Source organism: Podarcis filfolensis, assembly GCF_964270895.1.
Source record: "Podarcis filfolensis genome assembly, chromosome: 5".
Taxonomy (NCBI): Eukaryota; Metazoa; Chordata; class Lepidosauria; order Squamata; family Lacertidae; genus Podarcis; species Podarcis filfolensis.
Genome location: NC_139608.1, coordinates 79,471,842 through 79,497,060, shown reverse-complemented (window position 1 = coordinate 79,497,060; position 25,219 = coordinate 79,471,842). Strand labels below are relative to the sequence as shown.

The following is a 25,219-nucleotide window of genomic DNA, read 5'->3' as shown; positions in this document are numbered from 1 at the left end:
AGGAAAGGCACTGTCTTCTCTGGCAGCTGAAAAGCTGTTTTTTTTTCTTAAAACAAAAACAAAAGAAGGTTTTGCCAGGTGGGTTTCTCAGGGAGAGTTACAACGAGAAAGCACTCCAGGTTTCCAAAGATTGCCCTAAGCAGAGCTGCTTCTGAATATCATAATGAATATGAAGGAATAAAGTGCTGAGGTGCTCCTTCAGATACTGAGGGCCCAGGGCTTTTGGGGTTCTGAAAATCAAAACCAGCACTTTGAACAAGCTTGCAAAGTGGGAAAGGACATAGGTCAGTGGCAGAACATATTCGTGACATGTAAAAGATCTTGGGTTCAACCTGGTATCTCCAGGTAGGGCTTATGAAAGACTTCTGCCTAAGACCTTGGAGTGCTGCTGCCAGTTACTGAGCTGTATAGACCAACAGTCTAACTCGTTCCTAAATCCAATGTAAATATTTAAGATAGGTGGTGATTCCTGCAGCAAATGGCCATTGGGCACCTTGAATTGGACCAAGTGTCATTTCCAGCACTTCCCAAAATCCAGTGCATTTACTATACAAGGAACATGCACATCTTTCTACGTTGTAATCAGGTGTCACGGGGCAAGATCATTCTTCTAGTTTCATTACATATTGGTTGGAGTCTAGTATCAGCAAATTCCAATGGAGCATTTTTTTGGAGGGAGATGGAAATTTAGATTTCCTTCATTACTGAGTCATTTGAGCTTCATCCAGGCTTTGGAGGGTGGGGACTTCCTAAATACTCCTTGGTCACAGGGCATCTTATTCATTTCTCCTAATAGCTCTGTTGTTGTACCTTTTCTTCACCCTGCTTGGGTATATTAGCTAATGACATTTAATTAAAGTTCTCAGCGAGAGAAAATGATTTAAGTTTTGCTGTGAGAAGGAGCAGAAATAATGCTCTCAGCAAAGTTTGGGGGAGCAACCATTTCCTTTGTTTGTCATTCCAGCCAGTTGCTTTAAGTTTCTCCCCACCCACGGCCACTTCAAGCAAGCAAGGGAAGGGTTATGCCTTCCGTGATTTCCACCCTTGCCTGGGAATTTACAGAGCTCTAGGGGATGTCAAGCAGACAGGTTCCCTTTTCAGAGAAAGAAGAAAATGCCTTGCGATTGCTTAACATAAAGAAAGTGATCCTTAGGCTCCAGTATTTCAGGCTTTGGGGTTTTTTTTGTTCTTTGTTTTAAGAAAAATAACCCAGCAGCTCTTTATTGATTCTTAACAACTCACCAAAGACAATCTGCTGGAGACCTAGCCACTTGCTTGCGATATTAATGTCTAACCAGATTACATAGGAATTCAAGAAAAGGGTTGTTTAAGAACTGCAAGGAAGAACTATTCTACCACCCAGCAGATGCAGCATCCAGGGCAGAAAATGGAAACTGGCAGGTCCTGGGCTAGGCTCTGTGTTTTAACATTTGTCCCCAAGGTTAACAAGGAAAGAGTGATGTGTGGAAGGAGAAACAGAGGACTTAAGCAGCAGTCTCTGAAGGGTTGGTAGCAGGATAATGGCCAATCACCCTCCCTGCCTACTACTAAAATTCCAAAGACCAGGTTCACATGTGAATATATATCCTTTAATTTCACTGTGCTTGATTACTGTGCACTTGATGATTGAACGAAAACTAGAACTGAGCCAAAATTTCTCAGAATACATATTTTTCTCCCCCCGCCCCCAAAGAAGTCCATTTTGCAGAATTCTCTGCCATTTATCATGTTGACCACCATTTCCCTCTCCAGCCACCCTTGAGCGGCGCTGGGCTTTGGGTGGGATGCAAATTGATGGCCAAGCTGCCAGCACAGTTGCTGCATCTGCAGCATCAGCAACAAACACTATTCGGGGGGAAGAGACAAAAAAGCTGTGCTAATGATGAGCCACACCCGCAAGGAATAGTTGGAGAACTCCTCCTCCTCCTGAAAGAAATCTGGCGAAATGGTTCCCCCAATTTCTCTCCCCACAAAAAGGGTGGAGAAATTCAAGATACAGTGAAGCGTTTAGGGAAGGGGAACATGTGGACTTCCAGACATTGCTGGACTCTCATCTCCCATCATCTCCAACCAGCAGGGCCCATAATGGCCAGGGGTGATGGCAGCTGTAGATGGGATCTGAAAGGTCACAGGCTCCCCCCCCCCATTTTAGGCAATTACTGTAGTTCTTCTGGGAAAGTATCAGTCCTCCCCACCCACAGTTGAGATGCTTGTTAGTTTCACAATAAATCAATGTTTCCCAAACTTTGGGTCTCCAGCTGTTTTTGGACTACAACTCCTATCATCCCTAGCCAGCAGGACCACAGAGGTCAGTGATGATGGGAATTGTAGTTTATAAACAGCTGGAGACCCAAGTTTGAGAAACAATGCAATAAATCAAACTGAACTGTTCAAAGAGAAGAGAGTGGTTTTTTATTATAATAATAATAATAATAATAATAATAATAATAATAATAATAATAATTGCTATTTTTGACACATACCCAGTGGAAAATTTTGGCAGTGGAAAACTTAAAGAAATGAAACAGCACTCATTTGCTTTACTGGTAGGGGGGGGTGGGCAGTGTTGACAGCTATCATGCATTCAGGTCCTAAATAGTTCTACCTTTTCAGCAATTTTCTGGATTCTAGCTACATATTAGATTCTGGCAGTTCCCTAAGGAGGGCAATATCTGATTTCCCCCCTTTTCCCTATTATATAGCCTTGTAAAGTTAACTTGCTACTTTTTGGCAGGGTTAACAGCCCTCTGACATATTTATGAAAACGTGGTATTTTAAAACACCGAGCCCCTCTCCCTTGTCAAATAAAGCAGCAAAAGCCTCCCAAGTGGATCTGAGCAGGGCTAAAGTTTGTGTTTAATCTGTCAGCTTGTGTCTTGGAACATTTTCTGTGAGATTTTGCTAGTGGCTGGTGATGTCATTAATAAAGGAATGATAAGTATAAGCACATAACCACAAAGCCTGGTTTCTTGCCAGGGTTTCTGCTCACACGCCACCCAACCAGTATTTGATTTCATAGGTTGTTTATACAGGTACCTTATCACAGTGCATCAGAGCTCTGTTTGTGTGTTTCATCTATTTTGCACAGTAGTAAGCTTTGACTGGCAGCACTATGACTTTTCAGAACTCACGATTCCTTAGCAGATCATGGACAAAATTAAAACAAGAAGTGTTCTGCTGAAGAAAGCTCAACAGACGCAATAAACAATGCAGTCTCCAACATTTGAGAAGAGGAAACCAGAATCTTGATACATAACCATTTCCTCTTACTATGTAAGAGTTAATGTCTCTGGAATATGACAGTGTGACACAAGAAAGACTTCTAATATTGTCCTGAAAATAAATATTTGCAAGCTTTTAAAGGACAGAGGAGATAGGACTCCTAGAGTCTAGACTCCAGTGCATCACTCTTCTATCCTTAGCCATTCTCTTCTGGTGGGGATGCCCAGAAGCATGGAGAAAGCAAGGGATTGATTCATTATACATGGTTTAATGAGGATCAGTCCCAATGTATATGTATCCTGGGCTTGTTAAAGCAACTTATTTGTTTAGGGACAGTGGTGCCCAATGGGCTTGGTGAGGGGCGAGGCAGGACAGTGAATGGTAAGTGGAACCTGGAGTTATAGTAGGTAGAATCAATGCTTAGTTCATAGAATCAGAGAATTGTAGAGTTGGAAGGGACCACGAGGGTTCATGTAGTCTAACCCACTGCAATACGGGAATATTCTGCCCAATGTGGGGCTTGAACCCATGACCCCAAGATTAAGAGTCTCATGCTCTACTGACTGAGCTATCCCAGTCTAGCAACTCTCCCAACCCCCCGACCATTTTTCTAACAGGTCCCACTCCTGATCTTTAGCAACAGTCTGACATAAGATAAATTAATGGCTGTTGCTAGGTATAAATTGCAGTGTGTTTCCTACATGTGTAGCATTAGCATGCCCAGAATCTATTGCCTGAGAATGCTGCAATTGTAGGTACCTTGCACATGAGGCTGTCTCTGTAAAGTCTCACACAGATAATGCTTTGTTTGTTTTAACATTTGACTCAGATGATGCCTAGGTACGTTCAGTAATGGCTGCTAAGGTGAAATTTACAGGTGTTTGTTTCAAGGAGGACTTACACAGCCGTGCTTATCACGATGTAAATGCAATTACCCTGCCAGCATTGCTGTGCAAAACAGCCAAGGCGGTTGCTCAGCGCACGAAAACAGCTATGAGATTCAGTTCTCCGACCCACAGCAATAACACTGTGTCAGTTTCAGTAAGTACAACTGGCAGTAAAGTTCGTATTACGGAGTATATACAGCACGTGCAAAAACGAATAGGTTAGCAAAAGGTGACTAGGAGATTGCATCTGTTAGCTGGGAGAACCTGTTTGACAAGAGGATGTAGAGATTTCAGGGAGAGGAGAAGAAAAAATACATTGCTTCTAAACCAGTGAGAAGCTTTGTATTCCACATACCTTGTCTGCGTCGACTCCAGTCTCCAGTTGCTGCTTCTGTTTAAGGCAGATTTGCCCCACTTTAGCTAGGAGTTCATGGGGGTGAATGAAGACTCGGGAACTCAGTAGGAAGGTAAAGATATATGTCCTCTGCGTTGGAAAGACAAGGAAAAGAATAAAAAAAAGGGAATGTGAATGACTTCTTCTCAGGGTTAGAATCTAATCATCAGATAACTGGTATCACTTTGACAACCACCAGCCAAAATAGACTAAGCTTTTGAGTTTCATACTAACATATAGCTCAGAAATTCATACCAGCAGATCTTAACCACAGTTTACTTGGAAGTTAGGCCTGCACCACGTATTTACATACGCAGATAACTACATTTTTCTACAGGTGATGTGATTTTTCTTGGTTGCAGGCCATGTAAGATTTGAGTCCTGGTCTGGGCAAAAGGAGATATATAAATAATGATGATGATAATATTAACAACCACAAGGTGTTCAAAGCAGGTACAGTGACTGCATAGTAGTAGTGGCACTGCCATAACCTGTGTGTTTCATTAGACCCTCCTGCATGCTTGGCCCCTTCTGTATGTGTTCATTGTACACATTTTTAACGCCTGAGGAGGCCTGCAAATGTAAATAATTTTCTGCTTCTGTCTGTAGTGTTAGACCACTCCACTTCCACATGCAAGCCCATACTTGGGTCAGCCATCACATAGTAACCATGCATGTGTGAACCAAGCTTGATGTAAGTAAGACAAAACTTCTAGTTTAGAGTTGCAGTCTTTGTTCTGTGTAATAATTTGTGTTTACATTTCCCTCTTAGTCTGCACGGAATTAGAGTAAGGAATATGGACTTCCTTCTAAGAGGAATATGGATCTTTGTTCCTGGAATCTTTGTGAAAATGTTAAGAATCAATGGAACTTAATTCTAAGCAGGCGTAGGATTCCCAGAGTAATCCCTTCCCACCCAAGTAACTTCCCATGTAGTTAGTACCAATGCAGTTTACCCTGGTCTACTCAGAAGTCCTATTGAATTCAATGGGGTTTATAAATGGGCTTAGAATTGCAGACTTAGGCTGGAAGGATCTGGTGTACACCCTCAACTCTGAGTTTAATCTGAACATTTCATCGTACAGACAACATACACAGCTTGCCAACAGTACAGTAGACATGTATAATTCGTGAACAATCTGTACCAAATTGCCTAGCACTGTGTACAGTACCATTGCTTGACAAGGTCAAATGCTCTCCATTCTCCAGACCCCTCATCCTCTATGCTTCCCTTGACTCTCCATCTGTCAGTGAATGAGGATTTCTCTGTCTCCCTGCTTGTCCTATGGTCAAAGCCACAAGACCACCAAGGGAAATTTTATTTTTACTGACTGTGATTCATTCTCTCAAAGTTGTTGTAGTGCCAGAAAGCAGAAGATAACTGAATTTATTGTGCAAAGACTTTAATATAATTATTGTATGCAAGAGGGTTCTGTTTTCATATTTTTGCCTTTGGACTGCAGTGGGAAAATCCTAGCTGTCCAAGAAAAATATGCATGAAAATACATAGTGTGGCAGGCAGTAGATCATGTCTAACTGCATTGCCTCAGCATCACCTCATCTTCTTGTTTGAGAGGTAATATCTAAGGTAGGGTTGCCATACATCTGGGCAGTGAAGTAGCTGAAAGCTCAACAACTTTAGTGTCCAGATTTTCACCTTTTTAAATATGGCAACCTTATCTAAGACCCCTTACAGATGACTTGCCTATTCAGAATTCATCCTGATTTGTTTGTGAAGAGGTTAGATGACTTTGCATCAAGCAAGCTTTATCCCACACTTTCCAATATTTATTTCCCCATCATTCTCCTTATTGCAAAAAGTCCAATCTCTGTGGAAAGCAGTTTTGTCACACAAAATCTCCATGCCAGCTTTAACTGTGCAACCTGAATGTGCCAGTATGCTATTGAATACCACCTAAAAACAGCAGCCATTTGGAAGTGCCCTACCTGTCAATTAAATCACTAGAGACAATGTGCATGGGTCTGATAATACGCAAATAAATCCTGTAGGGTTTTTTGTTTTTTTCCCTTCAAGGCTATGGTGGTCAAGCCAACTATTTGGGTGGTGGCTGCAGGATCCATGATTCATACAAGTGTGCATTTGTGATTAGGCCACAGCCTTTGAAGATAGTTAAGGTAATGTTGAAATGTTCCCTTTGAAAATCCTACATATTTTATGTATCAGCCCACAGTGTGTACCAGTCACATAGTGTATTTTTCTCCCACCTCTTTTAACAGCAGCTGAGTACTAGAACAGAAGTAGATGAATCTCCTTAAATCTGCAGAACAGAATATAACACTTCTCTTCCCCCTCTCCATCTTATTGCCAGAGATGAGCAGCTAACATTTGCAAAATATATGACCATTTATTTTTATAGAAAACCCCATCATACATTACATTTTAATGCCTAGCTGAGTGAATCCATCATGTTAATGCAGAACTTATGATCTATGGAAGAATTACTAAGATCTTAAACTCGCTTGAGGACAGATGAATTATCAATAGCTGGGGCAACATATGTTCAGAGGTCTGGAACTCATCACAGTAGAAGGGAGTGGAGCACGAAGGAAGCATGACTGATAGAACATTAATATGAGGTTGGAGAAGGCTATGTGCACTGGGTTTCATGATGTTCAGAATGCCTGTTTAGTTTGGGAGACAAACGACCTATGTCCAGTTATGCTATGACTTTAACCTTAAAAAAACAACAGACTGGTGTAGTTCCCCACCCCCTTGATTTAGGCCTAGTTCATATATGCCCTTACAGCTTCTATGTGGCTAGGAACCCACAACTGTTCCCAAGTGGAAGCAGAAGTGGTATGGGATATAATCACATCATCTTGCTTGTCTAAATGTTCCCTGCAGATGTTCCCACTTCTGTGTGGGATTCTGCCATTTAGAGAGGGTAAGTGTGGGCTGTTGCCTCTCTCACATGTGTATTTCAGCTCACATGATTGCTCCTTAGGAACATCTTTATTTCAAGTTCTTCACTACAGTCATTGCTGTTTTCTGATGCTTGTTGCTGACTTGTGTGTAGGGGATGTTTCTATACTATTTGGAAATTTTAATTTTATGTTTGAAGTGACGGCTCAGGATGGCAATACTCTGCCTCCATCATCTGAGGCCCTTCCACGTGTAGTCTGGAGGGTGGCAACATGAGAATGGGCCTTCTCTGTAATGGCTCCCCATTTGTGGAATGCTCTCCCCAGGGAGGTTCGCCTGGCTCCTTCATTATATATTTTTAGGTGCCAGGTGAAAATGTTCCCCTTCAAATAGGCCTTTGGCTGATTAATATTCTACAGCCATTTAAATGTGTCTGTGGGAAGGGGGAGTTACTGTTTTGCCGTTTTGTTTTTACTTATCTACTTGTTTTTATCCTGTATTTTATTCTGTGAATCGTCCTGAGATTTTATGATATTATTATTATTATTATTATTATTATTATTAATAATAATAATAAAAAGAAATGTCCTTGATATTTGAGAACCACCTGTAAAATGGAGCTAAGCTTGTTAAGCAAGTTTGGTAACTTTTTTTGGGGGGGGGGTAGCAGCTGACATCTGTTTCTTTGGTGGAAGGTTATCAATTCATTCTTGTTATTTAATGCACAGTTTCAAGTTCTGATAAGTCAAAAACCTTTGACCAAAGCAGGAAAAAAGACTCATTCTCCAATCTGTCTGCTCACACACAGATAGCCAAGCTTGCTGTGACAAATTATTGACTCAGCTGACAGTGACAGGACAAGAGGGTACAGTTGCTTGTTTGCAAGTGATAAAAGCTTCACATATTTTCCTGTTCCCCTGTTCTCCTTCCTTTGCCGGCAAGCTGTACTAAGTGCAGAACTGGATGTAATATACAAAGATGGCCCTGCAGTTTGAATTGTGTCCCCCAAGCTTCTAGTTCAAGTGAACACCTACCCTGACATTACAATGAGCATCCCCCCACCTCACTTTATATAACTGCTTGGTGGGACAAAAACACACATTGTAATGATGTCAGGACACAATGTAGATTGAAGCAAACATTACAGAACATGAACTTGAAGACAGCACCCCCATGTTGAGTTCTTGTTCCATGTTCTCTGCAACCAAGTTGCTGGACTCCATCACCCCAGCCAGAGTGGCCAGAGATCAAGGATGAGGCAGTTAAGTCCAGCAACAAAAGAGGGCCAGAGGTTCCCTGTTTCTCTTGTATGGAGTAGATTTACTTTCTCTGTGATTGCATAGGATTCCAACAAGAATTTATCAGAGATGGTATCTGTGTTATGGTTGTCATTGGTAAAACTTTGGGTTGGAATGCACACTAAGTTAGTCAGACTTAGTTCCCACTGAAACCAATGGGCCTTGCGTCATGTCTGGTCTGTCCCAGTGAGGCCTAGGTTCAACTAACAGTCTGGAACCAACCCACAGTCCGCAATTTGCCTTTGAGGGAGATGCTGGGGGTGCTTATTTAAAACGTTGTTACTCGCATACATATATGTTGACTGGAGTTCCTTGCCTTTCATCCCTCTGTCTCCCACCCTGCTCCTGGGCACCTGCAACTTAAACCCAAACTGAGTACTTCACAAGAATATTGTGAGCAGTTTGCTGACTTTAACGCAAAACTGAAGAGCAGCTGTGTGAGCAGAGGAAAGGCTGGGGCAGGGGTACTTAATCCTTTCCCCTCCTGCTGCTGGTCCCTGCAGAGGAAAAGATGTGGGAACTTCATATATTTCCCCCTGGGAGCAAGACAACAACTCGGTGATTTTGAGCAGGAAAGGTTAAGCTGCCCCCTCTTCAGCTCACAACTGCAGCTTCCAAGGCCGCTTCTCCGTAAACAGCAACAAACGATCAGGAGGCTGTTTATATCTCCCATGATTTGCCCTTGAAACCCTGAGGTGGTGCTGGGAAGAGCTTGGGCAGATGCATTTTGATTCTAGAGCACATGTTTGCAACCACACATAGATGGGCCTCAGTTATTTCCACTCCCATCTCCTGTCTCCAAACCAACATATTATGATACTGAAAGATCAACATCTTTCCTCTTGCTGCTATTATGCAATGAGCACAACCAGTTTCGCTGAGCGATTAAACATTCTCACGTTTGTTTGTTTTTAAGAGGAAATTGTTGTAGTTGGTTAGCTATAGAGTGGCTGGGAATCTCAGCCAGATGGGCGGGGTATAAACAATAAATTATTATTATTATTATATCCTGCTTCTGAAGCTAGGGCAAGACAGGCAGGCTGCTGCGGAGTTAATGGATGCAGCATTGTGATGGAAAGTCTTCGGCAAAATCTGAGTGGGGGAAAAGAGCCTTAGGCTCTTCCTTGTTCTGCAAATAAGGGTGCTGCAAGACTGTTCCTCGTTTCCATCTGTCAAACGTTGGAGGGAATGAAAGGGAAAATGGACAGGTGTGGCTATAGTCCTTCATGGTAGCGTGCCACTTGCCTGCTGCTTTGTGCCACCTCCATTCCAACTCTTGAAGTTAGGAAGAACTGAAAGAGCTTTATCTTGGAAAACTGAATAAATCCCCCCCGCACTCTACTGGAGAAAACCGGTAACCGTGGTGTTGGCGTATGTCATGCAGAGGTTTTTGCTACATGTGTCAGTGCAAAGAATCTGACATGTAAGCAGCTCTGCCTTGTCAGTGACCCTTCTTCCAACAAGCTAGGCCACATTCTTCTGAGGACAGCATGTTATAATTCAGTCCCCTGCACTAATTCAAGTTTGGGACTCTATTCTGAACAGTCTGCATAAAGCAGGAAATTGCTGTCTAAAGCTGAGATAACTCCAGTCCGAATGCTGGCTTTTCAAAGGCTGTGAATACATGAATAACAAAGGCTGTCAATACAGACAGGGCCACCAATTTCTCCATTTATCACAATCAAGAAGGTTGTCTAAGGCATCAGACTCCCAGGTTCACTCAGGAATCATGAAAATATTTTAATACCTTTACATTTTAAAACTTTGCTTATATTATTAGCCATCGTGTTTGCAGAGAAAGATCAAATTGTGTGTGGGTTTTTTAATTTATTTTTTACACTGTACATTCAGAAGACATAAATCCCAAACAAACACAACCCATATTACTAGGTTTGGAAGGAATATTCCATTCTAAGAAATGCAGGGCGTCTCTGTTGATATAAAAGACTCCTTCTTGCAGAGAGTTACCTTCCACAAGTTGTTAGGTGAGAAAAATGGTCAAAGCGGCTACGCTGTTCTAATATACTTCCACCTGCTGCTCTCCTGCCATATGTTTGCACTGTTTTCTTCACAATGCCGCAAGAGATCTTGCACATCTGGGAGAATGATTCTAGCCTAACCTTTGCTTCTACAGGTTAGTGTCTAATGTGCAGTGTATGTGTATGTGTGTTGTGGGAGAAACCATTCAAACATACTCCGTCCCTTATTATCACCTGCAGTCTAAAATAGCACAAGTCTAGTCTAGTAACAATTTTTCAGCCTCAATTACTGTTTGTGTAGGCCAGAGGTTTCACTGTCTCTGGGAGTGGTTCTGCATTTGAGACCAACGTGTTTTGTTTCTCGTGGACAAAAGGTTTGCAAAACAAGAAACTACAGAGGCCTATGTGGCATTTCCCCAGTGTTCAGAAGATGGGGAAATACCTGGGGAAAACCAGGACTAAACACTTCTGCAGAGGGGAAAAAAATAGTCTCCATGCAAATAGTCACAAGTTTATGAGCCAGAATGTTGGGTTAGATACGAGAAACTTGGGTTCCAATTCCCATTTGGCTCTGAAACTTGTGGGGTTGTGCAGGGGCAAGTCCAATATCTCTTAGCGAAACCTTCCTGGCACTGTTGTTGTGAAGCAGAAATTCCGCACTGAGCTCCTTGAAAGAAAGTCAGTTATACCAAATATAAATTGGGTGCAATCTGTTCCTGGAGTTGCGCCTGCTCAGAATGCTTAGTAGGGAGCAATGCCTGGAAAGCACCCCAAAATTCAATGTCTTTTCCTTAATGTGTTAACTTCCAATGTGCAGAGAGGCTTTTATGTGGGGAATACTTTACAGCTGAGCCCTCCCACACACAGTCTGGAGCGAGACACTTCTCTGAAAAGGTTGGCACACGCAGCGTCCCTAACGTTTTGAATAGGTTTCCATATGTTAAAAGGAAACCAGGGAAACTGTTTAAGACACTGAGGGGTGGGTGGGTCTAGCTTTCACAACATCTTTGATTGCATTTCATGTGGGAGTGTGTCCAAACCTGTGCCTACCTGACCCCAATCTCATATACTGCTGTGTGTAGGCAGGCAACCGTGTCTGGGAAGGTGATTTGAGACGTTCTGTACTAGAGCCCTGTAAAATAAGAAAATCAGCCCACTTGCAATCCCCGTAATGGCTTTTAAATGTCTACAGTGAGGTGGCCCCAAAAACACTATCACTCATTATGCCAATGCTGCAGGCAGACATGCTGGAAGTGTGGGTAATTAGGGTGTGGGAGGGTACTTTGCCCTTAGATAATCCAGTATTCCTTTACAGGGGGGTTAGGCAACTGGGGGCCCAAACCAGCATCTGAATCCCCCAGTCTGCACCCAACAGAAGCCCTGATCCTAAAGACTTCCCCCCACACCATTGTTAAAATGTGTTTACAGGAGAAGAGGTACTCAGGAGTGGCAGATGCTTCACCCACGAAATACCACTGGGTGAAGCAGCCATCGTGCTTTGGCCCTCATACTGGTCCAGGGTGATGTATCGATACATCAGCCAAGCCTAGAGTGGACACTGCAAACTAGGAATGTGCACCAGATTTGGTTAAATCCCAGTGGGCAGAGGGCTCAGTCCTGCTGGCTGCGGGGGTCTCCTTCACCAGTATGTTCCCTGTGGGGAATGTGCTGGCAAACAACATCCCAAGAGGCTTGCAGTGGGGTCAGAGGGAGAGGGGGCAGACAAAGTGCCTCCTTTCTCCCTTGCCCCCTTTTGGTTAGGGTTTAAAACTTTAACAAAACATTAGGGCTTTCTCCCCCACCCCACAACTGTTTTTGGGGCCCAGATCCATTTCAGAATGGAGGCGTGTGTGCCCAGCCCTACTGCCAACTCCATTTTTGTGAGAGTGGTTCAGGAGTGAACAATTTGTTCTGGATGGAAGTCTGCGCACAGTGAGTTGGAGGGAAGCAGCTGATGAACTTATTTTAGTGGCCTGTGATTAATGTAATTTGAATGTCATTTTTTAAAAACACTGCAAAATGCATATTACAGCAAGAGAACACTTAACGTACTGCATTCCTCTGTGTGTGCTTTCCTTAAAAAGGACAGACTCAAGCCAGCTCTTGAGTAATGACGTATGAACTTAGAAAGGGTGAGAGCTGAAAAACAAGTTGGGTTCTCTTCTAAAAACAACCTACATTGATTTGATTCTTAGGATGGGGAAAAAATGAGGGAAGCGATCAAGTTTGCAAGTAAATTTGCAGCTGAAAGTCCCCCCTGCCCCCGCTCAAAACTGCTTATGTTGCCTCAAGAAGCAGTTTCCTTTCAAATAGATTCATAGACTTCTAGAAAGAGGACTGAAATAAAAGTTGGATCCAGATGACCTGTTCATTATTGAGCATTCATCCTGATTTGTTTGCACAAGGTTTGCAGTCATGTTAGACGTTGGCTGTTTATGGAGCATTCATTCTGATTTGTTTGTGAAGAGGTTAAGCAAAGCAAATCTTATTCCAACTTTCCAGTGCTTCTTGCCACTTTCCTTATCATTAAAATCCAATCGGTGGGGTGGGGTGGGGTCAGAGGTTTGTTGCACAGGAGCCCCAAGTCAACATTAATAGTGTAACCTGAATCCCACCCAAATATGGCAACAGTGTTGAAGCACGCTAAATGAGGCTTTACAAAGGTTGCAGGTCCCAGGCAGTAAGGCAGAATTGTTGTCTCGTATGAAAAGCCAAAAAACCCATGCATGCATGCAGAAATGCTGAAAGTCAGAGAGATAGCTCAACTTCCCCACCCTGCCCCACCAAAAAGGCTTGTTTCTATGTGTGGGGAGTTTTACACAGATGAGACCATTCCAAACATTCACCAACCACTGACAACTATCAGTGTCAACCAAAACATCATCCTGGGCAGATACCGGACAAATGTTCCAATTTTTAGACACAGGACCCAGGTAATGCTAGATGGTAGCACCAGCCACTCCTCTAAGGGACTATTCAGATGCAGCACAAACATGCATGGAGGCCACAAGCAACTATCATGATATTTTTCTGTGCCACCATGGTTGTGCAAACAAAATGAGGCTGTGGAATCTTTGGGGTTGAAAATTACACCCCATTTAGTTTCCAGCAGCTGGAGAGAATTTGGGAGAAGGGGAAAACCATGAACCCTTGGCCCAATTTGAGATGATACAAAAGAAGGTTTGGGGCCTTGAAACTGAAAAGGTCGAAGTGGATTCCTATAGCTCCTAAACTTGTTGCTAAGAGACATGGTTAATTGAAGGAGCGGTGGAGGAGAACAGGAAGAGAACATGTAAAAGGGAAGACTAAAATAGTAACTGTTACTTAAGGACCAAGAATGCAGTGATAACTTCTGAGGAAGAAGAAGAAAAATATTTTCCCCTTCAGCTCATTCTGTTCAATCCAGAATGTTTTGTCTGAATATTTTTCTGAAATGTTTGCTTGCAATGGGCATCAAAGGTTGCAGCTAAGGACATTCCGTTCCTAACCTCCAGAAAGCTGAAGTCTTGCGAGTACGCATATTTTCCTGGGTACTAGGCAAATGAAGTCCTGTATGCACAGAATCCTCTATGGAACTGTGTGTACCTCTTCTCTCCCCCCCCCCACCACCCTTGCAGTTTTCCTGTTACCCTCCAGCGTGGCCAGAAGAAGATGGGGGGAAAACTTGTTACACTCCAAGTGACCTTTTTGTGCCTTTCTGGAATTTGTATCCAGTTGGAGACATGGGCATGGGACAATTTCTGCTTGGGAATGGTGAGGAAGTAGCTGGTCGTTAAAATGGTGTGCTAACATGGCCCCAGAATTTAATCTGCGCAAAGACTGCATAAAGGCAACTTTTGTTTCCATTGTTAATTACGTCAGTAGTGTAAGGAGACAGCTGGATAGCTCCCTTGGTTAGAGTGTGGTGCTGATAATGCCAAGGTTGCAGGTTCAATCCCCGTAAGCGACAGCTGCCTATTCTCGCATTGCAGGGGGCTGGACTAGATGATCCTCATTGTTATTTCCAACTCCATGACACTATGAAATGGGGCAAGAATGGCACACCAGTCTTGGGTATAACCTGGATAATGGCACCAAAAGGCAAGGATTGTGCAATATATGGGCCACTATTGAAATATTGTATTTTCTTGCTGCAGACTGTGCAATTCCCCCTTCTTCTTGAATTGATTTGAAAGAGAAAACTGCAAATCTCACAGTCCTTGGCAGAAAATGATAGCCAAAGACCATGGTGATTATGCTTTTCTCTGTCTCCTGATTCAATTCAGGAGGCATAGAAAACTCCTACATATACTTGGGTGGGAGGGCATAATTTCCAGCTAAGGACAGACTACACATCTGGTTATCCCTTCTCTTACCAAAATTAACTATTACTTTTTGTTTGGAAAAAGGGGAAACCAGCAGGGGAGGGCTGGCTAGTGCCAGGAGCAGGAGACAAATGCAGTTTCAAGCTGGTCCCAATTTAAATGTGACAAGTTTTTGGTTGGTTTGTTTTTAAGCTGGTGTTCATATTTGGAATCCTTCAACCTTCAGAGTTTGCCCCTAATTCATAGATACATAGAAGTATAAATATGCCCCCCCCCAGCATCATAAAGGAAAGATCAAACATGCATGTTGTGCTGTATGCATTTAAAAGGTCAGGAAAGAATAGAGCAAACTATTTAGAAGCAACCTTCCAGGGTTTACACATACATGGGAACTGCCTGTCTACTAGGTGCAATGCAATTGCAGGTCAGCATAACTGGTTTAATAGGCTGGCAGGACTCAATAACTTTTTATCATGTGATTAAAGTTGAGTATATCAGACATTCTCCTCCTTCAAGAGGTACACGAATTGGCAGATTTGATTGTGGGAGCAGGAGGAGGAGAATATGAAGAGGTTGTTTTAAAAGGTGATGATGCAGCTTGCCCCTGAAATCAGGGGCCTCTGAGATATAACAAGACTCATGCTACTTGACATTTCACTTTGTCCCATTCTTAGCATGCATGAACAGTCATATCTTGGTTCTCGAACGGAATCCGTTCTGGAAGTTTGTTCAACTTCCGAAAACATTCGAAAACCCAAGGCGCGGCTTCTGATTGGCTGCAGGAGCTTCCTGCACTCAATCGAAAGCCACAGAAGCCACGACAGACATTGGGCTTCCCAAAAAAGTTCGCATACCGGAACACTCACTTCCGGGTTTGCGGCATTCGGGAGCCAAAACATTTGAATCACAAGGCATTTGAAAACCAATTTATGACTGTACTTAGATACTCAACAGTCACAGCAGTATGCAAACCAAGAGGCTTAAGCCACTGCCAAACGTCATCCCAGTTTAAGGGTGGATACTTTCTAACACACCTCAGATGAAAATTTATTCACTTAATTTTTGTGTGAGATAAGCCCCTCATTGTTGAAACGGCACGATCAAATCATTTCCCTGAGGTCTGGCAATCGGCATGCTGTCTTAAGGAATTTACGAAGGTGTATACTCAGAAAATGCATTTTTAAAACACTGGATGCAGCAAATCTGCATTTGTTTTGCTATTTATATTTAGTTTCATGAATTTCCTCTATTCCAAGTAACTCAGGTTGGTATAGTTTCTCCTCAAAATAACCCTATGAAGCCAGTTAACAAAGAGAGAGTGACTAGCCTAAAGCTACCAAGTGAGCTTTGAGCCGAGGTCTCCCCAGTCCAAATCCAAATAATAAAAGCTTGAAAATTCAAAATGCAGTGTATACTAACGAAGATCTGACCAGCAAAGTGAGAAAGCTGACAGTTCAACAACCAAACAAAAGTATCTAGGCCGTATCTGCACAGCAAAGTTCTACTGATTTTATACAAGTTCTTCTTTTTTTTTACATGGCTTTCTCCACTAGGATCCTTAGCTGGATAAGGCTGAGAACAGCCTCTGGTCAGAGGGAGGAGATCCCCCCCTCCCCCTCCCCCCAAACTACAGATCACAAAGCTCCTTAGGGAGAGAAAATGACTTTTTAAGAAATTTAATTGTATTGTGCAAATACGCTCACCATGTTTCCATGGGAAAAGCTGCTCCAACCAACCAACCAGTTGCTAACTAAAAATCCTAGGAAAGTGTTATAAACTTATAAACACCAAGGATGAATTCAGTTCTCCTCCAGCAGCTCTGCATACCCTCAAGTCCCCAGGCCATGAAAACGGTGGCAAAAAAGAAGGAAAATTCCAACCATTTACTTACATCTGGATAATAGTCTGTGGTGGGTACTAGGCGCTCAATCAGGGCCTCTAGTGATCCAGAGATGAGACTCCCATCTTGATAAACAGGATCTCCACTCCTCTCTCCTGTATCTGGCTGCACCTGCCCACTACATCCGGAACCAAGCATGCTGGAAAATATTGGTGTCTGGGGCATAGTTTCCTGCAAAAGTGGAGGGAGAAAATGGAAGCGATGTGAGCCATATACAGCGGCTTTTTCATGTGTCTCATTGGTGCTTTCCCATGTTTTGAAGAAATATCAGCCTGATCCTGTGCAATATTAGGCCTGCTTAAGTCCACTACAATTATTCGGCTTAGACCTCTGGCCAACTCTTCATAGGGTCAGACTGCTTTTTTTGTACTGCACATAACATAGCATGAACTTTGGAAGAGGAATTTGCAGTCCCAACATGCCCAAGTGTGCACGAAGCCTTTTGTCTGGCTTTGTTGTTAAATTAAATACGCATTGATAGGCCTACATTGTGCACTGGCTAGCAGGATGACATTTGTGTCTCACAATAAGAGTGTTTGAAGACAACCTCGAGGACACATTCTTACAAAGGAGTAAACCAAACAATCAGTCTTAAAAATTGTTCATAAGGATTCCTATGAAAACAAGTAACTATTAAAAGAGAAGCTTAAGATTCACAATTAAAATATTCCAATGAAAAACCCACAAATTAAACACATGGTGGAAGTGAGTTGCCTTACAACAGGAGTTGGGGACCTGTACCCTTCCAAGGGTTGTTCAACTTAATCCTCAATAGCCTCAGCCCAAGTGATCAGTGGTCATGGTTGGTGGGCTCTTCGTCCAGCAAATCTGGAAGCTCCTCACTCCTGGGTTTAAACTTTGTAAGTAAAGACTTCAAACAATGGGCCTTACTTGGGGGGAGAATTCTCAAGAGAAATGACACTGCTCTTCCAAGGCCATCGATGTTCAAGCATCCCAAGGATGGGGCTTGTGTAGTGAAGTCTCTCCAATGGATCTTAACAGGACAGGAAATATCCACATGACATGAGGAGCTTCCCAAGGTGGAACAAAGCAATTCTGCCTGACCCGTTTAAATGGCTACTTAGCAGAAAACTGATTCAAGCATGGCTGTTCTGCTTCATCTGGTTTAGATCTTGACAGCAGTTCATCTCATTTGCCCTGCCCTCTCATACATGAACAGTTCTAGAAATGTCTGAAGATGTGTCTGCTGACACAACATCTGCCAAAGAGCAGGTAATCTGGGGAAGCAGTTGGCTTCTGGAACACTGAAGAACGCGTTGCTGGGGTGATGCTTTCAAAGGTGTGTGGGCTATAGGGACAGTTGGAAAAGGGAGCAGTTGGTTAAATCGAGTATCTGAGTCTGGCAGCTTTCTCTAAGCATGGTCAGAGGAAGGTAGCAGGAACCAGGTCTTATCCTGGGACAGAAACACATGTGGCCAGACTGCCTGTTTGTCTTAACAACATACTGGTGAGTGCAAACAGAACCTTACAGTGTCTTGTGTTTCTGTCTTGCTTCAGGGGAAAATAGTATACCTGCTATCCTGGATTATTGGCAGAGATCAGAGCTCCCCCCACCCAGCTTTTCTCCTAGCTATCAGACTGAAGTATGCGATAGTCAACAACTACAAATATGTGTGGCTGCAAAGCAAATTTACATGGGAGGCGAAAACAATCGAGTTGCCATGGTGTGCTTAGATCATGAAACGTGAATGTCAGAGTGATTATGCATCAGCCCTCCATATGCTTTCTCAGTATCTCGTGTTTACTAGCCTGAATTTTCAAGGTTGCTAAGCTATATCAGGAGTAGCTGCTAAGAGAAATCCTCAATAGTGGCTCAGGTGACATCGCTTTGCTTCCTTCATGCCATGGATATTGGGATGGCTTTGTAAACATTTCATGGCTGGTATGTATGGTATCACGTCCATGAGACTGTGTTATTGCCACGAACAAGGGATCTAGTGGAAAATTAGTTTCCTGAAATATGTGAATACTCAAGGCCTATAGCCAAAGATAGGGCTCTTTATTGCTAGTTAATATGCAATTCTTCACCTTTGCATTTCCTGGTCATGAGCAATTTTGCCATCTCAGTTTTCTTTTCTTTGCAGTCTCTCTCTCCCCTGCCCCAGCTTTTGCTTTCCCTCTATTCTTTGGACTCTACTTTCTTCGGCGGATTGGCACTGCTTTCTCAGGACCTTTCCTTTCCAAACCCCCCATTTCTCCCATATCGCCTTTCCTGCTGCCTGCCATGCTTGTTTCTGGGCTCTGAGCTGCTGAGCCAATGGCAGTCAGAGACATTTCTGCTTTCTGTGACGTTAGAGCAACTAAGTCAGTCACTGCCAGGCACATCATAAACCACAAAGTCCCCTTAATCGCACTAAAATGTAGATATCCTGCAATATCTGAGTTTTCATTAACTAAGTTATAACACATCACTGTCACATAGCACTGTACTGCTAGAGCTCCTGTATGCCATCACTCAGAATTCTACCATGCATATGTAATGTCTATATGGCACATGAAAAATTCCACCAGCCATGGAGCTTCAGCAAACTTTGTAATGGGCATGCATGACTCCTTACTGCCCTTTGATGCATATGCAAGCAAACAGTTCATGAACCTCCCACTACCTGATGAAAATTCATGGATGTTCATTGCAAGGTCCAAGGTGGTGAGTCAACCTCACTTCATCATTCATACTAACACTAAAATAATTGTTGCTTTCTACTGTTGACCCTCTTCCACTCCCCGCATTCCTGGCAGCTCAACACAATATGAAGGGCATGCAGCTGCCTGGCTTATCAAAATCTAGGGGGCTACTGTGAAACCCAAAACAAACCCTGAATGGTGTAACACAAATGCCTCACACCTCTTAGGACAATAGGGGCTAGAACAAGGGTATTGCAACTCTCATAACTGCTCCCATTGCAGGTCCTTCCCTTCACACAATTTACTTATATAAAAAAGAGGGGGATGGAACTACTTTTGGGACAACCCTGAGGAGGCAATACCACAACATGATGTGAGCTGGGGGAGCAACATTAAATTTCATATGGGACATTAATTCAGTGTGAGCCAGCTTTGCTATATAAAGCACCAGCCAAACATTATGTTCCCTTTTAAGGCAGCTTTCCCCCCCCAAGCAATATTTAGCAAGCCAGTTGGGGACTTGTCTAAGTTAATTCCAACATCACCCTGACACCAAGACATAACTAAAAGAAGAAAACTCCTGCCAGCTCATATGCTAGGACAGAATCCTGCACAGCTGTTTACGACTTAGAAGGCAGAATGTCCCTAATAGTAAACAGCAGCATATCCCTCCCACAGTTCAGGCCAGTGTTTGTCATTTAAATGTTTGAAGTGACTCATGTGAATGGGGACGAGAGACAAAATGTACAGCATCTAATTGACATATAATTGAGAAATGAGACACGGCAGTTCTATGCACAAGTGCTTTCTTGGTAATGTTCTGTGGTATTTCACAAATTTAGTCACAAGGCATCCTTGTAGGCTCACATGACAGCTTGACAAATGGGATGTTTCTTTGGGAGGGAGGGAGGGACGTGGAAGGCAGCTTGACTGTTTATTATGCGAGTTGCCTGTGAGTTTACTCCTTCCTTTTAAGGGATATGGCAGTGGTTTTTAATGAGCTACCCATGTACAGTGTGCACTGTCAGGCTATTTCATCTAGATGCATGCCCAAACTGCAGATTATGGAATAGGAGGGAACATGCTTCTTTCATAGTATTAAAACGCAGGGTCAGGCAATGAAATTGATTCATTGGCAGGGTTAACACAGGCAAAAGGAGGTATTCCTTCACAAAGTGAATAATTAACATAAGATTCAAAGCAACAAAATACAGGGATCTGCTTAGACCAGTGGGGCCTGCAACAAAATGTTGTCATGTAAAGGTAAAGGTAAAGGGACCCCCGACCATTAGGTCCAGTCGTGGCCGACTCTGGGGTTGTGACGCTCATCTCGCTTTATTGGCCGCGGGAGCTGGCGTACAGCTTCCAGGTCATGTGGCCAGCATGACTAAGCCGCTTCTGGCGAGCCAGAACGGTGCACGGAAACGCCGTTTACCTTCCCGCCAGAGTGGTACCTATTTATCTACTTGCACTTTGACATGCTTTCGAACTGCTAGGTTGGCAGGAGCAGGGACCGAGCACCGGGAGCTCACCCCGTTGCAGGGATTCGAACTGCTGACCTTCTGATCGGCAAGTCCTAGGCTCTGTGGTTTAACCCACAGCGCCACCCGCATCCCAAAATGTTGTCATGTAGTGCACTTCTTTTCAAGGTTAGAGCCTGCCAGCCAAGCCCTCTTCCAGGAACACCATTCCATACTGCTCCCAGTTGCCATTCTACCAATGGACATTCAGCATCCTGAGGCCACTGACTATGGACAGTACTAACTAGATGGTTTTGGTAGTGTTGGGGTTTCCCTTTTAAGATTTCCCCCTAGGGAAATCTTTTTGTACTTTTGGAAACCTTGGGTTTGCTTCCAAGCCTGCTGCTCCCTCCCTCTTATTCATCAGTGGCCCCATTTAGGATACAATCCTGATAATAATAAAAATGTTATTATTCATACACCAGCCACTCTGGGCAGCTTCCAGCGCATACAAAAACATAATAAAATGTCAAACATTAAAAACTTCCCAATACAGGGCTGCCTTCAGATGTCTTATAAAAGTTGTGTAGTTCTTATCTCTTATCAGCTGAGGAAGACAGGTGTATCAACAGCTCTCAGCTGTGATAGTTGAAGGTTACAATGTTAAGAGGCAGTAGACCTCTGAACACCAGATGTGGAGGGCAGGCAACATGGGAGGGCTGTTGCCTTCATGCCCTTTCTCATCATCTGGCCAGCTGTTGATGTAAACAAAATGCTGGACAAAATGAACCTCTGGCCTGATCCAGAAGGACCACTCTTGTGTTTTTAGGCACCTAGATTTGAATATGAAGAGTAGAATCCTTGGCCGTGCATGAAGAGATTCCAAATCTATGAAATGACATGTTAGCACATCTATACTAAACAACTCCCTCCTCACATGATAAATAAACTTGGGTAGAGGCTTGCACCTGCTAGCAACTTTGCTGGTATTGGTGCACACACTACCCACGCTCCCTGGCACCCACATGTTCAGAATGAGGGTAAAAGCAGAATGTGTGCAAGCTGCTGTACATGTGTACAGCTTGGTTTGTGGGGCAATCAGGGTTCCCAATTCTGTGAAGGAGCCCCATGTGTATTTGGCTGTGGGCAAGGAGGCCACTTTCACACTCACCCTGAACATCCAGAGTTTAAGAAGCAATGCTAGCAGGCATTCTGCTCCTGTTCCTCACCCACCATCACTAGAATGTACAGCTAGAGGGAACATATGCACACCTGGGGCGGGGGTAGGTCAATGCACTCAAGTGGTTCTTACGACTGTACATTGCAATTCAGCTAAACCTACCCAGGATCCATTTCTTTACACCCTTAGGTATTCTGTGGCAACAAAACCTACTTCCATTTCTCCCCACTGGAAAAACCAGGAAGAGGTCTTAAGGGGAGGGAAAGAAGGAAATTGGGGTTTTCCCTGATTCTTTTCTTGTTTTTTTTTTTTTTGACAGCGCCTTCACATCTCTAGAGAGGACTGGCCTGTGGATTTCCTTTAAAATACCTCATTTTCTTTTCACAATGACTTTCTGAGGTTGGCATAACAGGGACTTACTGAAGGCTACCCCCAAAACATGACTGAATAGATGTTTGAACCTGGATTTTCCCAGCCCAGGGAAATGCCACCCCCCCTGTACCACACTGACTACCAAGACCATGGATTCAATGGTTTTGTAGTTGATGACATGTTTCTCTTATGCGGTATATTATAGAATAATATAAGCAAAAAGCAAAACCTCTCCCTGCCCCAAGGAACTCAAAAATCTAAAACAACATAACATTCTGCTGTGTGTTCCCTCTCTTATCATTGATCGTGGTGTCAGAAAAATGAAACGGGTGATGACATCACATTGTGCATTGTAGAATGCTATAGGTTGCCATGAGGAGTACAAAATATACACAAAGTAGTGCGTCTAGCAACATCTAGTTCCACTCCAAGAAAAGAGAGCAATAACCAAACAAGTTAAAAGCTAACTGAGAGAGAGCGAGAAGAAAGGAGGGGAAGGGAGAAAGAGAGGGGAATAATATATTTGCTTTGGCATGTTAAGAATGCGGAGCTGGGATGTTTAAGATCTTTATGTTCGCCCATGCCGAGGCTAAAAGTCACCTACTCTTGTTATGTCTGTCAGTAAACACTGGAATAGAGCTCAAAGAATTCCTTATTTCTCGATAAAACAATGTAAAACGCATACTGTACTTTCGCCAGCAGTCTCTGGAGCACAAGTGCTCTGAAGCTGGCCCAATTATATTTATACAACAGCAGCCAAACGCGAAACCAAACCGCAATGTGCATTTTGGATCTGTAAGCAAAAATGCACTTTGACAGAATCCCATAAAGAGAAAAAGAGACATTCCCTCCAGCTTTTTTAACGTGGGAGCCGTTCTTTTCCCCACAACACAGCAAAGCCATTTAACAATATCCACATACGCACTACTTTTAAACCTTGGCTGTAGTGCATGACATGCGACACGACTCCAGTTTAGCAGAGAAGCCAGAGCTTCACCTGGGGGGACTGAGTCCCGAATGTCGTTTACTGCTCTTTCGGGAGGAGGGGGAAAGAAGTATTAGAACAACAAAACAAAACATTCCCAGGAAATTCCGTAAAAGAGAAATAAAGGAAGAATGGGGAATTGTTTTTTCCTTACCCTCATTGTTTTCTGTAGTATGTACATAAGCTTGTAGTGTTATGTTGATCCCGGTGGCTTTCTAAAAGAGGTAACCCTTAGCCGAGCATCGCAGTTCGAGCCTGAGACGAGAAAACGAGAAAGCTCTCTGGCTTCAGCTGCCCTTCCCGCCAGCTCAGATCTCAAAAACAGCTTCAGTTCATCTGAGCAAAACCAGAAAGCCTGCAAGCTTCCCAGACGAGCTCTGACGTCAGCAGCTGGCTTGGCTTGCCGTTGGCTGAGAGGAAGCTTGTCTGATTCAAAAGGAGTGGAGTTTACTACTACAGCTGCCTTTTGTGCGCCGAGAGTGCCAGCTTTGAAAGGAAAAGCCCACCCTCTGCTTCCCTTTATGAAAAGCTTTCCAACAGGTTGGGTCGCATGGTAATACTATTCCCCATTCACCCTTCAGCTCTGCTTTCTCGGAGATCGAAAAGGCTGGGCAGCAAAGATGAGGAACTTACTGAATGGCTTGGAGTTTTTATTTTGAAAAAAATAAAACACCCAAGATCGTGTGTGGAGCAGTCAGGGTATTTCTAGCCAGTTTCACAGAACCGACTCTGTTTCTCTAAATAGTTCCTCGTTGTTTCGAACAACGGCTTTTGAGTTATTTCTTGTCAGAAGGGGAATTCCGACAGATAGTAACGGTAGACACTGACAAACAGACCCTTTGCATGAGTGCCAAATCGTGGATTGTGTACTTGTGATTTGGATGACTATTATTATTCATTTATGTAGCATTATCAGGGCACATGGCTCCTTAGAAAGTTCTACAAGCAACATATAGTATGATCATCCAGCAATCCAAACAGACTGAATTAACAGATACACAGCACACTCTACATTGCCATCAACTTCACATTACTTCAATATGACGCTAGCAGCTGTGGAAAAATTCCCCAGATCCTAATAATTAAAACAGTGTTCTCATCCCCAGCTAAAACCTAACAAACTTTTGCTTACATTCATCCTGTTTCCTTTGCCTCCCTTCCTTCCCTTTGTTGTCTTCCGCATTGTGTATATTTAGAATGTGAACTTCTTGGTGTGGAGACCCACCCTTCCCCACTTGCTAACATGCTTCTACTCCTACTCTAATGACAATGGTCATAATTAGTAAATAATAAAATAATAATAAAACAATTACTGTATATTATGTTAGTGCGCTTACAATAGCCCTTTATTGTCCGACACAATAATAATAGGCTAATAGGGTTAACTGCTGTCCTGTCCTGGAATAATTTATGGGTTAAAGGGCAGGTACTGTATCCTTCCGATTTTTTTCCGCAAGTAGCCGTGTCTTTTGGTCTTTATTTGTTACCTTTTTCCCCAGTATTTAGACATATCAAATATAGAAGAGGCTTATTTTTAAAACTGAATGAATGTTCTAGCTCATTTAGGTTTCATTATTTGTGTTCAAGTGTAGGAAATCCAAAAGACAATTTAAAAGCTGATTACGAAAACAGTTCTTAGATGCACTACTCCCTGCCCCCATGACCCTTTCCCAATATGCACGAGATTACTCACATGGTTAATTGTTAA

General features: G+C 43.1%; 2 protein-coding genes across 7 annotated transcripts in view; one reads left to right on the top strand and one right to left on the bottom strand.

The window, feature by feature from the left end:
• RASGEF1A (RasGEF domain family member 1A) overlaps positions 1-25,219 on the bottom strand; it is a 94,332-nt gene that overhangs the window by 22,445 nt on the left and 46,668 nt on the right. For 3 of the 5 annotated variants that reach the window (XM_083614783.1, XM_083614786.1, XM_083614785.1), the window contains exons 2-3: positions 16,860-17,039; positions 4,465-4,593 (exon numbers count right to left, since the gene is read on the bottom strand). In XM_083614783.1, coding sequence (XP_083470909.1) covers positions 4,465-4,593; positions 16,860-17,039 — 309 coding nt within the window. Of the gene's footprint in view, positions 1-4,464; positions 4,594-16,859; positions 17,040-17,587; positions 18,090-23,665; positions 23,949-25,219 lie in introns of those variants that run through there. The other 2 variants (XM_083614784.1, XM_083614787.1) reach the window with 2 other exon arrangements.
• Positions 18,167-25,219, top strand: part of LOC310762974 (uncharacterized protein) — a 207,943-nt gene continuing 200,890 nt past the window's right edge. For both annotated transcript variants that reach the window (XR_014548328.1, XM_083614888.1), the window contains exon 1: positions 18,167-18,336. Coding sequence is in view for 1 of the 2 variants with exons in the window: in XM_083614888.1 (XP_083471014.1) it covers positions 18,299-18,336 (38 nt within the window). In the remaining variant the exon portion in view is untranslated. The remainder of the gene's footprint in view (positions 18,337-25,219) is intronic.